This window comes from Heterobasidion irregulare (genome assembly GCF_000320585.1).
Source record: "Heterobasidion irregulare TC 32-1 unplaced genomic scaffold scaffold_08, whole genome shotgun sequence".
NCBI lineage: Eukaryota > Fungi > Basidiomycota > Agaricomycetes > Russulales > Bondarzewiaceae > Heterobasidion > Heterobasidion irregulare.
The window spans coordinates 191,192-209,733 of record NW_009258204.1 but is presented as its reverse complement, the minus strand read 5'-3'; the positions used below and the strand labels follow the sequence as shown (position 1 = coordinate 209,733).

The window sequence follows — 18,542 nt, the reverse complement described above, 5'->3', positions numbered from 1 at the left end:
TAGGACCACAAGGGATGAGAGGATTATTGGGACATTGGACATATGAAGACGGAATCACCAGACGCAACGGCCACATATGCGTCCCCAAAGACGACGTCATCCGAAGACTCATCGTCAAAACACATCATGACGCACCCGCGGTAGGACACCCGGGCAGAGCAAAAACATTGGAAATGGTGCAACGACACTACTGGTGGCAAAACATGACTAAATTCGTCCACGAATATGTGGATGGATGTGCCATATGCCAGTCTACGAAGAACTTGACACACAAGACACACCCACCTATCCACCCTCTGGAAACCACCAACGTTCCTTGGCGATTCATCTCGACAGATTTCGTCACGGACCTACCCGAAAGCAAAGGTTTCGACTCAATTAACATGGTAGTGGATCAAGGTCTGTCAAAAGGCATAGTCATCACCCCATGCAAGAAAACGATCACGGCAGAAGAAACAACCGTGCTTTTCCAAAATAACGTTTTCAATCGACATGGACTGCCGACCAAAATAGTGTCCGATCGGGGCCCTCAATTTGCGGCCAAATTCACCCGAGAACTCTGGAAACGGCTAGGAATCACCGCCGCTCTCAGCACGGCGTATCATCCCCAAACAGATGGAGAGACGGAACGGGTAAACCAGGAGATCGAGCAATTCCTGAGAACGTTCTGCAACTACCATCAGGACAATTGGGTAGACCTTTTGCCGTTCGCCGAATTCTCACATAACACACGGAAACACTCGGCCACCGGGAAATCTCCTTTCGAAGTGCTATACGGTTTCAATCCCCCCTATTCAGCTGACACGGCTCTGGAGACAAAGGTACCTGCGGTAGCTGAACGCATTAAGACGATCACAGAAGTTCAGGAAGAAGCCGCTGCTAGCTTACAAATAGCCAGCAATTACGCCAAAGACCGGGATCTTCACAAGAAACTTCCCCGATGGGAGGAAGGGGACCAAGTATGGTTAGAAGGAACCCATATTCGGACAACCCATCCTAAGTTCAAGCTCGCCCCTAGGCGATATGGCCCTTTCAAGATACTGGGAAAAGTAGGGACCCTGGCGTACAAGCTCCAAATTCCTCCGCAGTGGAAAATCCACCCGGTGTTCCACGCCGCCGTGCTCACTAAATATAGAGAAACCGAAGCCCACGGAGAAAACTTCGCGCGACCAATACCGGAGGTATTGAACGATGAAGAATATTACGAAGTAGAAATGATCGTGGATTCAAAACGGCAAGGACGGGGAACCAAATACTTGGTCAAATGGATGGGATATCCCGAAGCAGACAACACCTGGGAGCCCTACGCTCTCTTAAAGGGAACAGCGGAAGAAGCCATGAAGGATTTCCACGACCAATACCCTGACAAGCCTCGTCCGGGAACAGCCTGAAGGGAAAGACAAGGTTATAAAAGGAGCGACAAGAGGACTCCAACAAGAACATCTTCTCACCTTCTTCCCCTCTCAAACACATCCCCCATTCGAATGCTCCTCCACGACGACCACAATGCTTCGTCTCCATCCAGAAACTCCTCCCCCGATGTCGTCCTTATGGTCGCCAATCCAGATGTCGAACGAGTGGAAAGAGGAACAAGTCCTCACCGACCAGATGCTGGACGAGTTGATAGAGGAACAAGTCCTCAACAACCAGGATCTACCGGCGTCCTCCTCACCCCTCATCTCAACAACTTCTCCGACGACGACGCCGAAGACTATGCCAAGTTCAAGGAAAGGGAAAGAACCCGAAGACCCTCACCGGAGAGGGCCTCACGAGATGCACCACGGCATGAAAACTCTGATGACCGAAACCAGTCGAGCCCTGGCCAATTACCAGTGGGAGTTCCACCTCTTAGTGAAGGCGCGCCAAATAGTGGAGTTGCAGGTCCCTCGGGATTTCGAGCAAGAACGGCAGCTCAACTCCCAAGCCATGGAGAAGCTGAATCAATACCAGTTCTATCAGAAACTGCACCTCCGCCAGTACCAACTAGTGAACCGATTCCCAGCTCCATGGGAGGACCTACCCCTTGTACAGATCCTCACGCCGGAGAACTGGAGCGACACGCGGACGCGCTCCTCCAGCGGAACACCATCTCCGCGGTAATACAAATGGCCACAGCCATGGCCCTCCAAAGACTCGCTAACTTCTCGGCAGGACAACCCGGGAATGAACATAGCGACGTACCTCGACGATTGGCTAGTGCCAGTCTTCAGATCAGAACGCTCGCCCTCCAAACCGACCCGGACACAGCCTCCTGGTACGCCCACAATGACGGGCGACCCCGAGCCCTCCTCATCCACCCTGACAAGTTCTCCCAATACGTCAACCGAGAGCTCCTTCCAGCTCTCCTCTTCGGAGGAGAACTGGGGAACGTCCAACCAAGCAGAACCGACCCTTTCCGAGTGGTCACTTGGAACGTACCACGTCCCGGAGAACATCCCACGCTTGTACCAAATCCAAGGAGGGTCCCGCGTACGGTCGTGGAGCACCCTCCACCGAGACAACGAGAGGTTTCTACAGCGCATAGCCATACCGCGACTCCCCCCTCTCACCGGATACGAGGTTTTCCCCTATCCCAAGGAAATACCGACGAGGAGGAACCGCCCGTCTATCGAAGAAATGAAGGAAGACGGAGTCGGGGAAGCCAGGCAACCCTCGGACGCGGAACGACTGCTGGCCGGAGTGTTCGACACCGGCCTAGATCGCCTCCTCCTAGTGCTCGATTTCGTACGAACGAAAGAGAGGATAACCGAAGTAGCCGCAGAACTCGCCGCGTTGATTCGGAGGCTCGAAGAAATAGCTCGTGGACTAGATCCGAACTCGATGCATGGGATGCTCTAGACGATCCAGGAAATTACGACGAGGCGGACCCCTACTATCGACCGGACGAAGGGGGCGGAGATTATCAAGGACCCTTCGATTATTAAAGGGACTAATAACAGGGCACAAGGAGAAGAAAGGGGGTAAGGAAGTGGAGGAACTCCTTCCCCTGACGAAGTAGGGTCCGAAATGACCTTAAACTATCGATCGTCCGCAACGACGTAAAACTAGGATCGTCCCTCAAGACGTTAAACTGTACGACCTCGTCCGAAAGAGACGTTAAACTACCCCACGTCCGGAATGACGTCTAAACTATCGGACCTGCATGTCTTAAAACTGTGAAAAGATAAGAAGGCAGGGGAAGTACCTGACCATTTTTAGTCCTAGGTTCAAATGATGGTACGAATCAAGGACAACAGCGGGCATAATTCCACGTACAGCCTACGGCGGAACCTTTCACATCCTCGCTGTCAAGGAGTTAATCTGACAGATGCATCGAGCGTCCCATTTGGATCCTCAGTTTTACAGGGTTTTTTCCGCATTAGGGAACCCTCTACATGACATATCTCTACTCGTAGGTGTCGACAAGCCGGCTCTTCGCCTTGGTACAGCGAAGTGCCCATACATAACCGGTTGCAAGTCCGAGTCAAGAAATTATGATGCACAACTCGTTAAGTGAACCCTCACAGTCAAGGTCTGACTGGTGTTTTGGGACGTCCCACTTTGGATCTCCCGTTTTACAGGATCGTTTCCGCATTAGGGGATCCTACAGCTGGCGCATGAGATGATGTAGAGAGCGGGCCGCCTCTACTTCACAAGTCTTCCTATAATGATGCGAGGCCACAAATTATATCCGGAACGATGTAAAACTACCAAAGGCTTGGTCCGCAATGACTATAAACTACTAGGGTCCGCAATGATGTTAAACTAGTCTTCGTCCGAAACGACGGAAAACTATCCTCGTCCGAAACGACGTAAAACTACCATTGACCCAAGGAGCGTGGTTGTATTCTGGTGAAGCGCGGATTTTGGGAGAACTACCGCGTCGCAGAACCCTGCCTATAAGAGGTCGAAGCGCTTCCGATATTCACTCGCTTTTCGGTAAAAGAATATCGGGTCGTCTTGGTTCAAATCCAAGCGAGGGGTCTGGGGACATGGAAGAACAAGCTTTTCTTCATGGTGCGCTCAGTCTAGTCTCGGAGTCGAAGTACAAGAAATTCCGCTCCAAGACCTAGTCAGGAGGCAACTAGGACACGTGCCTCAAGTCAAAGATCTAGTAGGAAGGGACTAGATCATGCGACTCTCGTCTGGCCCACATAGCGGAAGAACGACAAGAGCGGGCCACTCATCCAAAGTCTATTCCGCCACACTCGTCCGCAACGACGATAAACTACGAAGCGTCCGGGATGACGTTAAACTAAGCATTGTCCGCAACGACGATAAACTACGAAGCGTCCGGGATGACGTTAAACTAAGCATCGTCCGCAACGACGATAAACTACGAAGCGTCCGGGATGACGTTAAACTAAGCATTGTTTTTCCACAATATTTGTGGCGAAACAATGTCCGCGATGACGCTAAACTATTGTCCCTTTCCACATAGGGATTGTTCGAGGCCAATGGCATCGACGTCCGCAACGACGGTAAACTACGGGCATCCGAAACGATGTAAAACTACTGTCCCTCCGTTCTAGGGATCGTAGGATGTGTCTCAATATTGGGATGCCTCCTAGTCCGGAATGACTTTAAACTACTTGTCCCTTTAAGCACAGGGATTGTGCGTGGTGGAAATCAAGGTTATCCCCACGCGTCCGAAACGACGCTAAACTACTTATCCCTTCAAGTATAGGGATTGTGCGTGGCGATCTTGACAAGATACCGCACGTCCGCGACGACGTTAAACTAGTGCCCCTGGACTTAGGGGTTGTCATTGATGTCCAATCCCCTGGACACCAATGCGTCCGCAATGACGGAAAACTATTTGCTCCTTACCGCATAGGAGTTGTGGATTGACCGCCATGCTGTCAATCGGTCCGGGATGACATTAAACTACGTGCTCCTTACCGAATAGGAGTTGTGGTTGTTGACCAAGACCGTGGTCATCAACCATCCGAGATGACGTTAAACTACTCGCCCCTTTTCAGTATAGGGATCATCATCAACGTCGTCCTTGACGAGAACGACGCTGATAATGTCCGAAATGACATTAAACTACCCTCATCCTCGGAGGAAAAAGCCTATCGTGACTCGAGGGACATAGTCAGACGATAGCTCGCCTAAAGCACGGCGTTAAACTGCAAGTCGCCTACCTCACGGCGTTAAACTGAGCGGTCTCCTAATATTGAGACGTATAAGTTATCCGGTTTGATATAGCATAAACCGTTCCCATCATGCCTCAGTGGAAACCTGCGGGATCAAGTCTGGTCTAGGGCCCTATGCACACAACCGATGGAAATTCCGGCGTGCAGAAACATCTTTTTCCCACAGATATTCCATGTTGATGATGAAGGACGTCCGCAAAGATGTTAAACTACGAATCGTCCGCAACGACGATAAACTACGGAACGTCCGGCAAGACGTTTAAACTGCTATCGTGGATATATCTCGCGACCCGACCAATATATCAGCTGTGGTCTTAATGTCCATTCGTGCAAGTGAACGGGCCGATTCGGAGAAGGAGTCAGACTCCTCCTTACTCCTCACGGCACCCGTCAAGTCTAATTCTCTTCACATCCTTGCCTCAAACCCAACACTACACGTGGTATTCCCCACCATAGGCCCACGTTTGTGAAAAACAAACTCTGGACGCCGTAAACTGCCTCACCGGAGATGAGTCCACCGTATGGGGACAATACTGCTTGGGATTTTGATTGGGCGCCCTCACCGGAGATGAGCTCACCGTATGGGAGCAATACTGCTTGGCCGTTCGACTCATGCTTAGGCATGGTACAAGGTAGTCTGGAGAAGTAGGCCTAAGCCTTTGTAAAGCGATCAACCTACTTGTCCGTGGACGCCGCCGGTCGCCATTGAGGAAACAACAAAATCATGAGGATAGACGACTATCCTGGAAACACTGAGGTTTGGCCCTCGGAGAAGGAAGAAGAAGAACCTGATGACACGAATCGGAACCCACACGCTAGAGTTTCTACACATCCATACACCACTCGCATTCATACGCCTTTCTTGACACCTGTCCGGTGTCGACCGGACTGACATCCTGGCTTGAGAACCCAGGAAAGATCACAACAACCGAGGGATGAAGGAAGAACATCCCACAGAGCGGAGGTGTGGTACCCTCACGACTCAATAAACAAACAGCTCAACGGAGATGGAAAACTCCTAGAGGATCAAACGACGTAAGTCGGTCTTCCTCCCAGAAAACGAAGTCATGTCCCGGAAGACGCATCCGGCGACCAATTTTTGGATCAAGAAAGCAAATCGTATATGGAGTGGCGATGAAGCGCAAAGCGCTGTCCTACCAGGCGAATAGGACGTAGAAAGGGGGTATTGTTATGATCACGTTCTGTCGGGCCTTAACGGCGGTCTATACCGACACGATCATCACAAATATCAAGCGGCCTCACAAGGTGAGGCGTACAAACAAGGTACAGATAGTAACCTTGGTCATCCACTCCCAACGGATCATCTTATCGTTGGTCGAGTATCACGGGCCTATTGTGTAGCGGGCATGGAACGCCGCCTTACAAACTACTCACACATCGGGCATTGAGCTCCTAGTCGTTCCTGGCCGGAAGGAGACTAACGGGGAAACACAAGAGTAGTCGTTATTGAGAGAGACGACTTAGAGTATACCTACGGATACATATATGGTATTCTCACGCCCTACTTCCTAAAGTAGTATAAAAGGCCCATAGAGTAGGCTGAGGTTCTTCAGTCTATTCTCTTCGTTCGTTGTGGTCTTCCTACCACAGCACCCTCATCCACTGTAGTCTTCTCACTACAGTCTTCATTGCTATATCGCAATACACTTCTGGCTCCTGTGCTACACGTACAGTCGAGACCACCGTTCCACCCATCCTCCACGAGTGACCTAGGGAAGAACCTCCTACTCTTGGGGTTACCGACGAGCAGTCGTAACAGGTTCTTCGACTCCTTCTTCCCTCATTTCTTCGATAGACGGGTGGTTCCTCCTTGTCGGTACCCCCATGGGATAAGGGAAAATTTCGTACCCGGTGAGAGGAGGGCGTCGTGGGATGGCTATGTGTTGTACGACTTTCCCGTGGCCTTGGTGAAGGGCGTTCCACGACCGTGTGCGGAGTCCTTCTTGGATTTGGTACAGCCGTGGGACGTTCTCCGGGACGTGGTACATTCCAGACGACGACGCGGAAAGGGTCGGTCCTACTTGGTTGGACGGCGCCCAGTTCTCCGGTGAAGAGGAGAGCTGGAAGGAGCTCTCTGTTGACATACTGGGAGAATTCGTCGGGATGGATGAGGAGAGCTCGTGGTCGTCCGTCGTTATGTTCGTACCAAGAGGCGGTGTCAGGGTCTGTTTAGAGGGCGAGTCCTCTGATCTGGAGACTGGCACTAGCCAGTCGTCGAGGTATGTCGCTATGCTCATTCCCGGGTTGCCCTGCAGCGAAGTTAGCGAGTCGTTGTAGGGCCATGGCTGTGGCCATTTGTATTACCGCGGAGATAGTGCTTCGCTGGAGGAGCGCGTCTGCGTGTCGCTCCAGTTCTCCAGAGTGAGGATCTGTACCAAAGGTAGTTCTTCCCATGGAGCAGGGAACCTGTCCACTAGTTGGTACTGGCGGAGGTGTAGCTCCCTGTATAACTGGTATCGGTTCAGTTTCTCCATGGCTTGGGAGTTGAGCTGCTGTTCTTGCTCGTAGTCCCGAGGGACCTGCAGCTCCAACGCTCGCCGTGATTGTAGCAAGAGGTGGAACTCCCACTGGTACTTCGTCAGAGCCTGGTAGGTTTCTGTCATCAGGGTTTTCATTCTGTGATGCATTTCGTGGGGCCCCCTGGGGTGACGGTCGGCGAGTTCTTTCTCTTTCTTTGAACTTGGCGTAGTCCTCGGCGTCGTCATCGGAGAAGTTATTGAGGTGTGGAGCGAGGGTGACAACGGCGGGTTCCGGACGGTGAGGGCTGGTTCCTCTATCAATTCGTCCAGCATTGCTTGGGTGAGGACTGGTTCCTCTATCCACTCGTCCGATGTCTGGATTGGACACCATAAGGACGACATCGGGGGAGGAGTTTCTGGATGGTGATGAAGCATCGTGGTCTTCGTGAAGGAGCATTTGAGTGAAGGAGAGGGAGTTTGAGAGAAAAGTGGGAGAAGATGTGGGAGGATGGTCTGCTTAGAGCTCTTTGGACGCTCTTTTATAGACTTTTCTTTCCGCTTTTCAGGGTGCTCCCGGACAAGGTTTATCAGGGTATTGGTCATGAAACTCCTTCATAGCTTCTTCCGCTGTCCCTTTTAGGAGAGTGTAGGGTTCCCAGGTGTTGTCCGCCTCGGGATATCCCATCCATTTGACCAAATATTTGGTTCCTCGTCCTTGTTTCTTTGAGTCCACGATCATTTCTACTTCGTAATGTTCTTCATCGTTTAATACCTCCGGCAATGGTCTGGCGAAGTTTTCTCCGTGTGCCCCGGTTTCCCTATACTTGGTTAGCATTGCGGCGTGGAACACCGGGTGGATTCTCCATTGTTGGGGGATTTGAAGTTTGTATGCCAGGGTTCCTATTTTTGCCAATATTTTAAAGGGGCCATACCTCCTAGGAGCGAGCTTGAACTTTGGATGGGTTGTCCGGATATGGGTTCCTTCTAGCCATACTTGGTCTCCTTCTTTCCATTGAGGGAGTTTCCTGTGGAGATCCCGGTCCTTGGCGTAATTGCTGGCTATTTGTAGGCTGGCTGCGGCTTCTTCCTGGACTTCTGTGATCACTTTAATGCATTCAGCTACCGCGGGTACCTTTGTCTCCAGCGCAGTGTCGGCTGAATAAGGGGGATTGAACCCGTATAGCACTTCGAAAGGAGATTTTCCGGTGGCTGAATGTTTCCGCGTGTTGTGCGAGAATTCGGCAAACGGCAAAAGGTCTACCCAGTTATCTTGGTGGTAGTTGCAGAACGTTCTCAGGAACTGTTCAATCTCCTGGTTTACTCGTTCTGTTTCTCCGTCCGTCTGGGGATGATAAGCCGTGCTGAGAGCGGCGGTGATTCCTAGCCGTTTCCAGAGTTCTCGGGTGAACTTGGCCGCAAATTGAGGGCCGCGATCGGATACTATTTTGGTCGGCAACCCATGTCGACTGAAAACGTTGTTCTGGAAAAGCACGGTTGTTTCTTCTGCCGTAATCGTTTTCTTGCATGGGGTGATGACTATGCCTTTGGACAGACCTTGGTCTACTACCACGTTGATTGAGTCGAAACCCTTGCTTTCGGGTAGGTCCGTGACGAAATCTGTCAAGATGAAGCGCCAGGGGACGTTGGTGGTTTCCAAAGGGTGGATAGGAGGGTGCGTCTTGTGTGTCAGATTCTTGGTTGATTGGCATACCGCGCATCCGTCCACGTATTCATGGATGAACTTTGTCATGTTTTGCCACCAATAGTGTCGTTGTACCATTTCCAACGTTTTTGTTCTCCCCGGGTGTCCTACCGCGGGTGCGTCGTGATGCGTTTTGACAATAAGTCTTCGTATGGCATCGTCTTTTGGGACGCATATGTGGCCGTTTCGTCTGGTGATTCCGTCTTCGTGTGTCCAGTGTCCCAGTAATCCTCTCATTCCTTGTGGCCCTACTCGCAAAAGTTTGGCGAGGGCTACCCTTGTCAGGGCATCATATTCCGATTTTGAGTGTCGGATGAGGGAGATGAGGTCCGAGGATGCAATTTCTGTGGACTTGATATGTCGTGTCGGGGACGGTTCTACCAGCGTGTCGTCGGATTTGTTAAAAAGGTTGGCCGGGAGCAAAATTTGAGCTTTGTTGTCAGATTCCACCCCCTCACTTAGATCTGGACGCCTGGACAGAGCATCGGAATGATTTGTTGATCCCGCTTTATAGCTGAGCGTGAAGTCGAATCTGCTCAAATAAAGGCTCCAACGGGCGTGTCGTCGTGAGAGATCTCGCGCCGTTTGGAAGTGTTCCAGGTTCTTGTGATCTGTCCAGATCTCGAATGGGTGTCGTGCACCTTCGAGGTAGTGATTCCAGTGTTCCAACGCTTTTATGATGGCCAGGAGTTTGCGATCGTGGACGTCGTAATTCCGTTCTGCTGGTGAAAATGACCCGGAAAGGAATGCGACTGGGTGCCAGTCGCCGTCTTTTCCTTCTTGCAGGAGGGTAGCTCCGTAAGCGATTAGTGAGGCATCCGTTACTAGTCGATATGGATGCATGGGGTCCGGGTAATTTAGAACGGGTTTACTGATAAATGCCCTTTTTAATCGTTCGAAAGCTTCCTGGCACTTCGAAGTCCAGTTCCATTTTGCGTCCTTTTTGGTGAGGTCGTGCAGAGGTCGTGCGATAAGGGAGAACTTATCGATGAAACGCCTGTAGAAGTTTCCTAGACCTCAAAAGGAGCGAATGTCTCGGACGGTGCGTGGGACTGGCCAATCTTGTATGGCGTCCACCTTTGAGTCTTCCATTGCGACATGGTCTTTTGAGATTGTGTACCCCAGATACTGGAGTTTTTCTTTATAAAACTCGCACTTTTCTGGTTTCAAATAGAGGTCGTTGTCGCGCAAGATCTGGAAAACTTGGTTCAGGACCTGGATGTGTTCCACCATGTTTTTGGAAAAGATGAGGATGTCGTCCATATATACGGTTATTTTCCGGGCCGTGATGAGTTCTCTGAAGATCATGTTCATCATGGCTTGGAAGGTGGCTGGTGAGTTGGTAAGGCCGAAGAACATCACCGTGGGTTCGTAGGAGCCCAGCGGAGTGATGAAAGCTGCCTTCCACTCGTCGCCCTTCTTGATTCGTATATTGTTGTATCCCCACCGTACATCCAATTTGCTGAAAATGGTGGCCCCTTTGATCACGTCCAATAGTTCTTGGATTAGTGGAAGGGGGCACACATTTGGGATGGTGTACGAGTTCAAATGGCGATAGTCCTGTACCGGGCGCAGTTTTCCATCTTTCTTTCCTATAAAGAAAAATGGGGCTGCCGTTTGTGAGGTGGATCGACAGATGGTCCCCCGAGTGAGGTGTTCCTTGATGAATTTCCCTAGTTCATCATGTTTCTCTGGGCTCAAGGCATAGATTTTTGGTACTTGAGGTTTGAAAGTCGGTTTCAGGTCTATGGCGTGGTCCCAGTAAGTGTGCTCTGGGAGTCGTTGCGACTTTCGTTCGCTAAAAATGTCCAAAAATTCGTGGTGCGCCTTGGGGACTCTTTCCTTTAGATTGGTGACGACGATTTCGTCCTCCAAGTCCTGGTCGAAGCTGGCAAATCCTGACGGTTCGGGAGCCAGTTTCCGAATAACTGGTTCTTCTGTGGCCTGTTTTCCTGAGTTTTTATGTGGGAGGTCAGGTTCTCCCCCGTTTGGTGAAAGAGATGGTTTGGCTTGAGCCTTTCGTTTCTCTTCTGCATATTTCCTTATGTCCTGTAGAAGCCATTTCCTTTTGAGGTATGCTCGTAGTTGGACGCCAAACGTTCCGCTATGATCGCGGAGTCCTACATCTTCCGATAGTCTTCGGAGGTGCTCTAGGCGCTGTTTTTCGCGCTCGTTAATACGTGGTTTGTGCCGTGGTTCCACGTCTGATAACCGCCTATTGTTTTGCGGTTCTTCCCTTGCCCTAGTGAACCCATATGGTTGCTGGCATTTTTGGGGGCACCGATCAAAGTGCACTTCACGTTGCCTCCACTCGATGGAGGGATCGTGGTATTTCAACCAATCTGTTCCTAGGATAAGGTCGTCTTTCCCTAGATTGGAGATAAACATCTGGACGCGCTCAGTATGCGTTCGTCCCCTGATGTCCTGAATGGTGAGGTTCACATCCAAGGCTGATCGGATGAGACCTGCTTTATTAATGGTGTCATCGACATTCCGGACGCGAATGGGGTTGTTGAGTGTGTAGGTGGGGAAGCGATGTCTCCTGACCCAAGTTTCATTTACTATAACCCCTTCGCATGCCGAGTCGATGGTTGCCTTTGCTCCAGCGTATTGACTCCTGTTTGATACTTTCACGTTCAGGCGTATGGGAGTGATGATACGGTCGTTCATTGCTCCGATACGAATACAAGTGCGGGCATCAAACTCGGGTCGTTCTTGACCTCTCTCCTTCGCTGGTGAGGGAGAGGTCAGGAAAAACGCTCCGCGTGTCCCAAGATCACTTCTCTTGCTTCATCTTCCCCTAGTTCTCCGAGCACTGCTCCGATTCGAGCAGAATGACTGACGCTTCTGTCTCCCCGTCGTCCGTTAGGTAACATAACGCGTTGCCCATGGTTCGTTTGGGGTCGTCCGGATGGGGCAGAGTGAGGACATTCCATCGAAGGACCAGGTTGTGGTACCCGCTGGTTGTTGCGATGAACATCCTCTGTCTCCATTCCTTGATATATTCCCGCTTGGTTTCCCATAGCGGGTGCGTCGTCTTCTCCTTCAAGATCAACCACGCGGTTTCCTCTCCCTGTCGTACCCAAGCGTCTTTTCGAGTTTCCTCGAACTGGTGGAACGCCTCTGCGGGCCGACCAGCAGTTAGCGCCAGAGTGTCCTATCTTTCCACAGTTTGAACAAGAGGTGGTTCGCTTGCCGTCAAATTTTCTCTTTTGACTTTGGGCGTTACGCTTCCTGGTAGCGTCGATGTCCATATCAACCACCTGATTATTCATCTTTCGAGGGGCGTTTGTGGAGTTATAGCGGATAGCGGGTTGGGAGTGGAAACGGTTTAGATAGTCGCTGCGGAAGGAGGTGGAGTTGGCGAGGATGGCTTTTTGAGCGGACCTAGCTCTGAGTCGTCCGTCTATTTCGCAGGCTGTGTTTATCCAATCCTGGATGTTGTCCTTTGGCTGTACTTCTTTGTCATATATTTTGTCCATGACACGCGGGTCTAACCCTCGTTGGAAGTAAGGGACTTGTTCCTTGTCGGAGATGTTGGCATCGGCGGCGATGAGAATGAATTGGTTGGAGTATTCATCAACCGTCATTCGTCCTTGGGAGAAGGCCATGAGTGCGCTTCGCGCTTTGTCTGTCTTGCCCGTCTCCCTAAATTGGAGTTTGAACTTTGTTAAAAAGTCCCTCCAGGTTCCTAGATCAGTGGGAGGGTCCGCTCCTACTGATTTGAGGAGGAAGTTCTCGGCCCAAGCTCCTGCCGTGCCATATCTCATGCATGAGAGTACCAAGGATATCTTGTCTTGATCGGTCTTGTACCGATCGGATTCTGCTGCGAAAAGAAGGAGGCATTGGAGCATGAATTTCTGGGATTCAATGCGGTTGCCTGTATAGTTGTCTGGGAGCTTGACTTTTCCTCTTCCGGGTTGTACTGTCGCGGAAGGGGGTTCTGTAGAAGTCGAAGCTTGTCCCGACATGTTGGCGAGCAGTTCGTTTCGGGTGTTGATCGGTGTTTGGTCTGGTGAGTCGGAGTCTGATTCCGAGGTCGTTTCCTCTTGCTCCAAGTCTTCGGGGATTACCGGCTCCGGTTCCCTGTATTGTGGGGCTAGTTCCCACTGAGCTTCTGTTTCGTTCCAAATATCCTCTTCTTCTGTTCCGTCTTCAAGGGTGAAGTAATAACGCCCGTTTTGGTATGAGCAGTTATCGTAATTTGGGGGGGCGTATCTGTTGTTGTCTTCGTAGACCCAGAAGTCCCCTTCGCGCCGGATAGGGCGATTGTTGTGACGGAGTTGGTTATTGATACGTCTAGTGCCGGGTGGATATTCCTGGCCTAGGTCTTGCTCCAGAGTGTGTGCAGCAACGCTTTCTTAATGGGGGTCTATTATCCCCACCAAGGAAGGTTATGAGAGAGAGAGTATGGCAGCAAGCTAGTGCGAGCAAGGTAGGGGCAGAAGAGTCTATTCTAGTGTTACGACTGCTCGTCGGTAACCCCAAGAGTAGGAGGTTCTTCCCTAGGTCACTCGTGGAGGATGTGTGGAACGGTGGTCTCAACTGTACGTGTAGCACAGGAGCCAGAAGTGTATTGCGATATAGCAATGAAGACTGTAGTAGGAAGGCTACAGTGGATGAGGGTGCTGTGGTAGGAAGACCACAACGAACGAAGAGAATAGACTGAAGAACCTCAGCCTACTCTATGGGCCTTTTATACTACTTTAGGAAGTAGGGCGTGAGAATACCATATATGTATCCGTAGGTATACTCTAAGTCGTTCTCTCTCAATAACGACTACTCTTGTGTTTCTCCGTTAGTCTCCTTCCGGCCAGGAAAGACTAGGAGCTCAATGCCCGATGTGTGAGTAGTTTGTAAGGCGGCGTTCCATGCCCGCTACGCAATAGGCCCGTGATACTCGACCAACGATAAGGTGATCCGTTGGGAGTGGATGACCAAGGTTACTATCTGTACCTTGTTTGTACGCCTCACCTTGTGAGGCCGCTTGATATTTGTGATGATCGTGTCGGAATAGACCGCCCTTAAGGCCCGACAGAACGTGATCATAACAAGAGAGACAACTTAGAGAATACCCACAGATACATATTTGGTATTCTCACACCCGATTTTTCCTAAAGTAGTATATAAGGCCCATAGAGTAGGCTGGTGGATTTCCAGTCTATTCTCTATTACGAAATGTCTTGCTTATGCCTACCTACTTTTCCCACCATCTTGACAAGGACACATAGGACCTTTCTCCCAACTCTACCCCGTGTTCCTGCTCCACTGATACTTGGTCCGTGCTTTTGCCTGTACATATTTATAGATACTGCGGCGCAGTGCGGAAGCCTTAGGCTATCCACTTCTGTCCAATCTAAGAACTGCTGTTCACACAGTCTTCTCTGGTTCTAAGACACTAGTCTGATCAGTCCCAATCATCCTCTCAAATCTTCTTGTATTATTTGTGGCCTAGGATCTCCTCGTCTTGAACAGCTACACATGACATTCTCCTTTGTTCTGTGCAGTCTTCCTACTGCACCCTTGTTCTAGTACTGTCCTCCTACAGTACTCACCACTGCCCCTCGTATCCTCAGATACAAGACATTACAATATATCTTTGGCTCTTGTGCTACACGTACAATCGAGACCATTGTTCCACCCTTCCTCCGCGAGCAACCTGGGGAAGAACCTCCTACTCTTGGGGTTACCGAACGAGCAGTTTGTAACAACAATGATCAACCTTCATACACTCCTCCAATGCATCCAAGACACCAGTCTATCCTTATCAGCTGCAAAGATAGAGTTTTTCATGACAGAAGTGAAATTTGCAAGTGAAATAGTTGGCCCCAACAGTGTTGGTACAGACCCCTCAAAAATCTCTGCAATCATTAATTGGGCAACCCCAACCACACTAAAAGGTCTATCAGGCTTCATTTACCTAGGGAACTACTACCGCTTTGTATGTGCAGATTATGGCCACATCGCACGGCCCCTCACAGATCTAATCCGGAATGCCTCAATACCAATAGGAAAAGGTAAATTTGCACACTAGAGAGCACTCCCTCGAGGGCCAATGGACAACCAAACATTAAAAAGCATTTATCAAGATCAAAGCTGCCCTAACCTCCGCACCAGTACTCCGATCCCCCATCTGTGACGGCTGTGCCTTCATCATCACAACTGATGGATCCAAACATGAGTTTGCTGTAATCTTGTTGCAATACCACAAAACAGCCCTTCCCAATGGAAAGAAGGTAACACGGTGGCACCCTATTGCCTTCGCATCCAAATGCACATCCTGTGCCGAAGAACGTTACAAACCATTCCTCTCTAAGTTCACAGCTCTCAAGTTCAGCCTCGATAAGTTCTCAGACACCATCTGGGGCTCACTCATCGAGATCGAGACTGACTGCCAAGCACTGCAAGACTTCTTCTTAATGACAACCTGAACATATATCATGCCAGATGGCGCGACAGTGTCCTAGCCTATGAAATCAGGAAGGTCTGACACTGGCCAGGGATTGGCGACCCCGCAGATGGCCCAAGCCACATATACGATGCTGAATTCCAAAATAAGGAAGCAAGCATGCCACCGCGCAATTGGATACATGATTGAAGATAGGAAGCTATGGCGCATAGGGAACGGACACTCCCCCCAAGCACGACCACACATTGAGTGCATCTCCCACTCCGAAGCAGTGGACCAGGCCCCCCGAAGCTCCTATAAAGGTTTCCCCATCAAAATGCCCCTAAACAGGTCAGAAAAATGCTAACATTTTTGCCTGTGAAGCATGCTAAAACCGGGAAGGGTTGTCACGTTTTGTCACGTTTGTCACGGCTATTTTGAGACAGTGTAAACTACCCTGCGGCACTGATTTCTTCTCACAAACAACAAAGAATGAGTATATGAGATACATAAGGCACATTCTAAGGCTCTGGAATCTGACCACTAGGAACCATAGGTGTTGGCATGGTCAGAAGAGCCTTCTTTACCTTTGGATAAGTAAGAGCTCTCTATCTTGACCCTGCTATTAGTGTTAAACATATTAAATCTTGCTGCTATCCAACTATAGGGTCTTGCATAATTTTCTGGAGTGTTGTGCCAGAAAAAAACCAGGTTCCTAAACCAATACCTGCCTAACTGGACACTATAGGCTGGGATGATTAGCAAAGCACTGTCACATTCTTAGGCCTGCTGGGGCTAACACTTCTAGTACATTGTGTGCTCATCTCTTTGTAGTACTTTATCTTACCATGGCTCTACCTATCCCTCTCCTACCATCTCCAGGACTTTCACTCAGATATAGATCACAAACAATCAAATCTTGAAAACAGTAGTAGAGCATGATCACAAGGTAGGTCACATAAGGAGGTCTAGCACTTTTCTCCTATATTAGGAGTAAAGCACTTAGGAACCTGGTTTTTTTCTGGCACAACACTCCAGAAAATTATGCAAGACCCTGTAATACATTGGGTCCAAGGTTACAAAGTATTTGTAAAGCCTTTGCTTGGGTCTTGGGAAATGATTTGTATATTTTGGATTTGTCACACATGCTGATCTGGGCTTAGAGGAGAGAAGTTGAGAGCTTCTATTATATAGATGTACAAAGAAGTATAGGATTAGAGACAAAAGGGATTCTTGAATATTCTATGACAAGTTGACCAAAATTTTCAAATTAGTAAATGCTGTAGAAATCCCAATGTTCCCCTAACTGCCCTCAAAAATGCTAACTACCGGGAAACATGGTGTGATTTTGACCCAGAAATATGCTGAATTCAGGGAAGGATTTAACCAAAATCAGCCCTCAAATATGCTAATTTTCGGGGAAACCTTCATAGGAGCTTTGGGGGGCCTAGTGGACTGTGCGGCCGCAGTGCATGGCCAGCTGCACTTCGGCCGCAACCACATCAAACTACAACTGCTTGACACAATTTGCAGCCCACAGCTTGACCAGTCAATTGTAACCGCACTTGCCAACTGTGCCCCATGCAAAAACTTCAGGGGTATGCACCTTTACTCCATCCTAGAGCCTATCACTCGCTGTCGCCCCTTCGAACTACTCGTAGCAGACTACCTCTCCCTACCAAAAGGCACAAATGGCTTCCACACTGTTGGCCTATACCTCGACACCTATTTCCAATGCATCTGGGGATTCAAATACAAGACGCACAGTACCGCAAAAACCACAATATCAGGACTCACCACCATCACAACCAGCTGGACAAAACCCAACACATTCATGACCGACGGCGGTTCCCACTTCAAAAACGCTGAGGTAGCCTCATTCTGCAAAGAATGAGACATCCATGATGAAGTCATAGCGGCATACTCTGCGTGGGTGAACGGCCTCGTCGAAGGAACAAACAAGATCCTCCTAGGCCGCCTCAAACGCCTATGCAGCCCAGAACTTGGCGAAGATGAGTGTACCGACGTCAAACCCGAGGACATACCAAAAAACTGGCCGAAATACTTCGACCAGGTCATCGAGTGGCTCAACAACTGCATCCTTCCCGCACTACACCACTCCCCCAATGAACTCGCGCTAGGCCTGGTCATCAACACACCAAAAGCGTCCCCGAACACCGCAGAGGCACCACCTTCCATAGCCGAGGTGGAACGCCAACTCGCCTACACGGAACAACAGCGCCTCAACGGCTATGCATTCACAGTGGACCACGCGCACAAACGAAAGGCAGCGTTTAACAGACGCGTCGTCAGCGCCGCACCAGCTGAAGTCATCTTTGCACGCTTCGACCTTGTCCAAGTCTACAGAAATGCACTTGATTTCACCTTATTCTACAGCAAGCAAGCTGCTTCCCAGATGGTCACCCCCCCGGCGCATCCGTAGCCACATCGTCAACTCCTACATCCTCGAAGACCTCAGCGACACCCTTCTACCCGGCAAATACAGCTCTCGCCGACTCAAGAAATTCGTGCCCCGCAGCGGCACAAAGCTCGCACAAGAACAAGCAACCCTGCTACAAGACAAAGAAGGCCACCCCAAAGAAGACGGCACCGACGGCCCCATCTTTCCCAGCGAACAAACAGAACACCCCTTGCTAGAGGACTCACCATCTGAGGACCCCGCAAACGAAGACAAATCGGAGGGCTCGAACACCTCTGACCTCAAAGACGACGCCGAAACAGAGGACAAGGAGGACGAGTCACGTCCTCGCGCCGGGCGCGCACTACGCTCAGGACGCATCATTCATTAGCGGACAACGAGGACGTCGCATTTG

General features: G+C 50.2%; 9 protein-coding genes across 9 annotated transcripts; 5 read left to right on the top strand and 4 right to left on the bottom strand.

Moving 5' to 3' along the window:
* Positions 1-1,484: 1,484 nt before the first annotated feature.
* HETIRDRAFT_323680 (uncharacterized protein) lies at positions 1,485-2,924 on the top strand (the record flags this gene model as incomplete). The annotated part of the gene is made up of 1 exon (XM_009550618.1): positions 1,485-2,924. One exon carries the CDS (start codon positions 1,485-1,487, stop codon positions 2,922-2,924), a length of 1,440 nt encoding a protein of 479 aa, XP_009548913.1.
* Positions 2,925-4,198: 1,274 nt separating this feature from the next.
* Positions 4,199-5,401, top strand: HETIRDRAFT_248084 (uncharacterized protein; the record flags this gene model as incomplete). The annotated part of the gene is made up of 2 exons (XM_009550617.2): positions 4,199-4,351; positions 5,327-5,401. Coding segments are annotated over 2 exons (228 nt in total), but the record flags the coding sequence as incomplete, so codon positions are not given.
* A 1,339-nt stretch (positions 5,402-6,740) lies between these two features.
* Positions 6,741-8,075, bottom strand: HETIRDRAFT_419840 (uncharacterized protein; the record flags this gene model as incomplete). Its single annotated transcript, XM_009550616.1, has 3 exons — positions 6,741-6,868; positions 6,917-7,324; positions 7,358-8,075. 3 exons carry the CDS (start codon positions 8,073-8,075, stop codon positions 6,741-6,743), a joined length of 1,254 nt encoding a protein of 417 aa, XP_009548911.1.
* A 2,355-nt stretch (positions 8,076-10,430) lies between these two features.
* Positions 10,431-10,658, top strand: HETIRDRAFT_323407 (uncharacterized protein; the record flags this gene model as incomplete). Its single annotated transcript, XM_009550615.1, has 1 exon — positions 10,431-10,658. A coding segment is annotated over one exon (228 nt), but the record flags the coding sequence as incomplete, so codon positions are not given.
* A 282-nt stretch (positions 10,659-10,940) lies between these two features.
* On the bottom strand, positions 10,941-11,990 carry HETIRDRAFT_220120 (uncharacterized protein; the record flags this gene model as incomplete). Its single annotated transcript, XM_009550614.1, has 1 exon — positions 10,941-11,990. A coding segment is annotated over one exon (1,050 nt), but the record flags the coding sequence as incomplete, so codon positions are not given.
* A 77-nt stretch (positions 11,991-12,067) lies between these two features.
* Positions 12,068-13,291, bottom strand: HETIRDRAFT_324766 (uncharacterized protein; the record flags this gene model as incomplete). The annotated part of the gene is made up of 1 exon (XM_009550613.1): positions 12,068-13,291. The coding sequence occupies one exon, from the start codon at positions 13,289-13,291 to the stop codon at positions 12,068-12,070; it is 1,224 nt and encodes a 407-aa protein (XP_009548908.1).
* Positions 13,292-14,099: 808 nt separating this feature from the next.
* On the bottom strand, positions 14,100-14,369 carry HETIRDRAFT_419839 (uncharacterized protein; the record flags this gene model as incomplete). Its single annotated transcript, XM_009550612.1, has 2 exons — positions 14,100-14,198; positions 14,226-14,369. 2 exons carry the CDS (start codon positions 14,367-14,369, stop codon positions 14,100-14,102), a joined length of 243 nt encoding a protein of 80 aa, XP_009548907.1.
* A 664-nt stretch (positions 14,370-15,033) lies between these two features.
* On the top strand, positions 15,034-15,751 carry HETIRDRAFT_323249 (uncharacterized protein; the record flags this gene model as incomplete). The annotated part of the gene is made up of 2 exons (XM_009550611.1): positions 15,034-15,337; positions 15,399-15,751. 2 exons carry the CDS (start codon positions 15,034-15,036, stop codon positions 15,749-15,751), a joined length of 657 nt encoding a protein of 218 aa, XP_009548906.1.
* Positions 15,752-17,113: 1,362 nt separating this feature from the next.
* Positions 17,114-18,518, top strand: HETIRDRAFT_103973 (uncharacterized protein; the record flags this gene model as incomplete). Its single annotated transcript, XM_009550610.1, has 3 exons — positions 17,114-17,555; positions 17,619-18,147; positions 18,215-18,518. 3 exons carry the CDS (start codon positions 17,114-17,116, stop codon positions 18,516-18,518), a joined length of 1,275 nt encoding a protein of 424 aa, XP_009548905.1.
* Between the last annotated feature and the right edge of the window lie 24 nt (positions 18,519-18,542).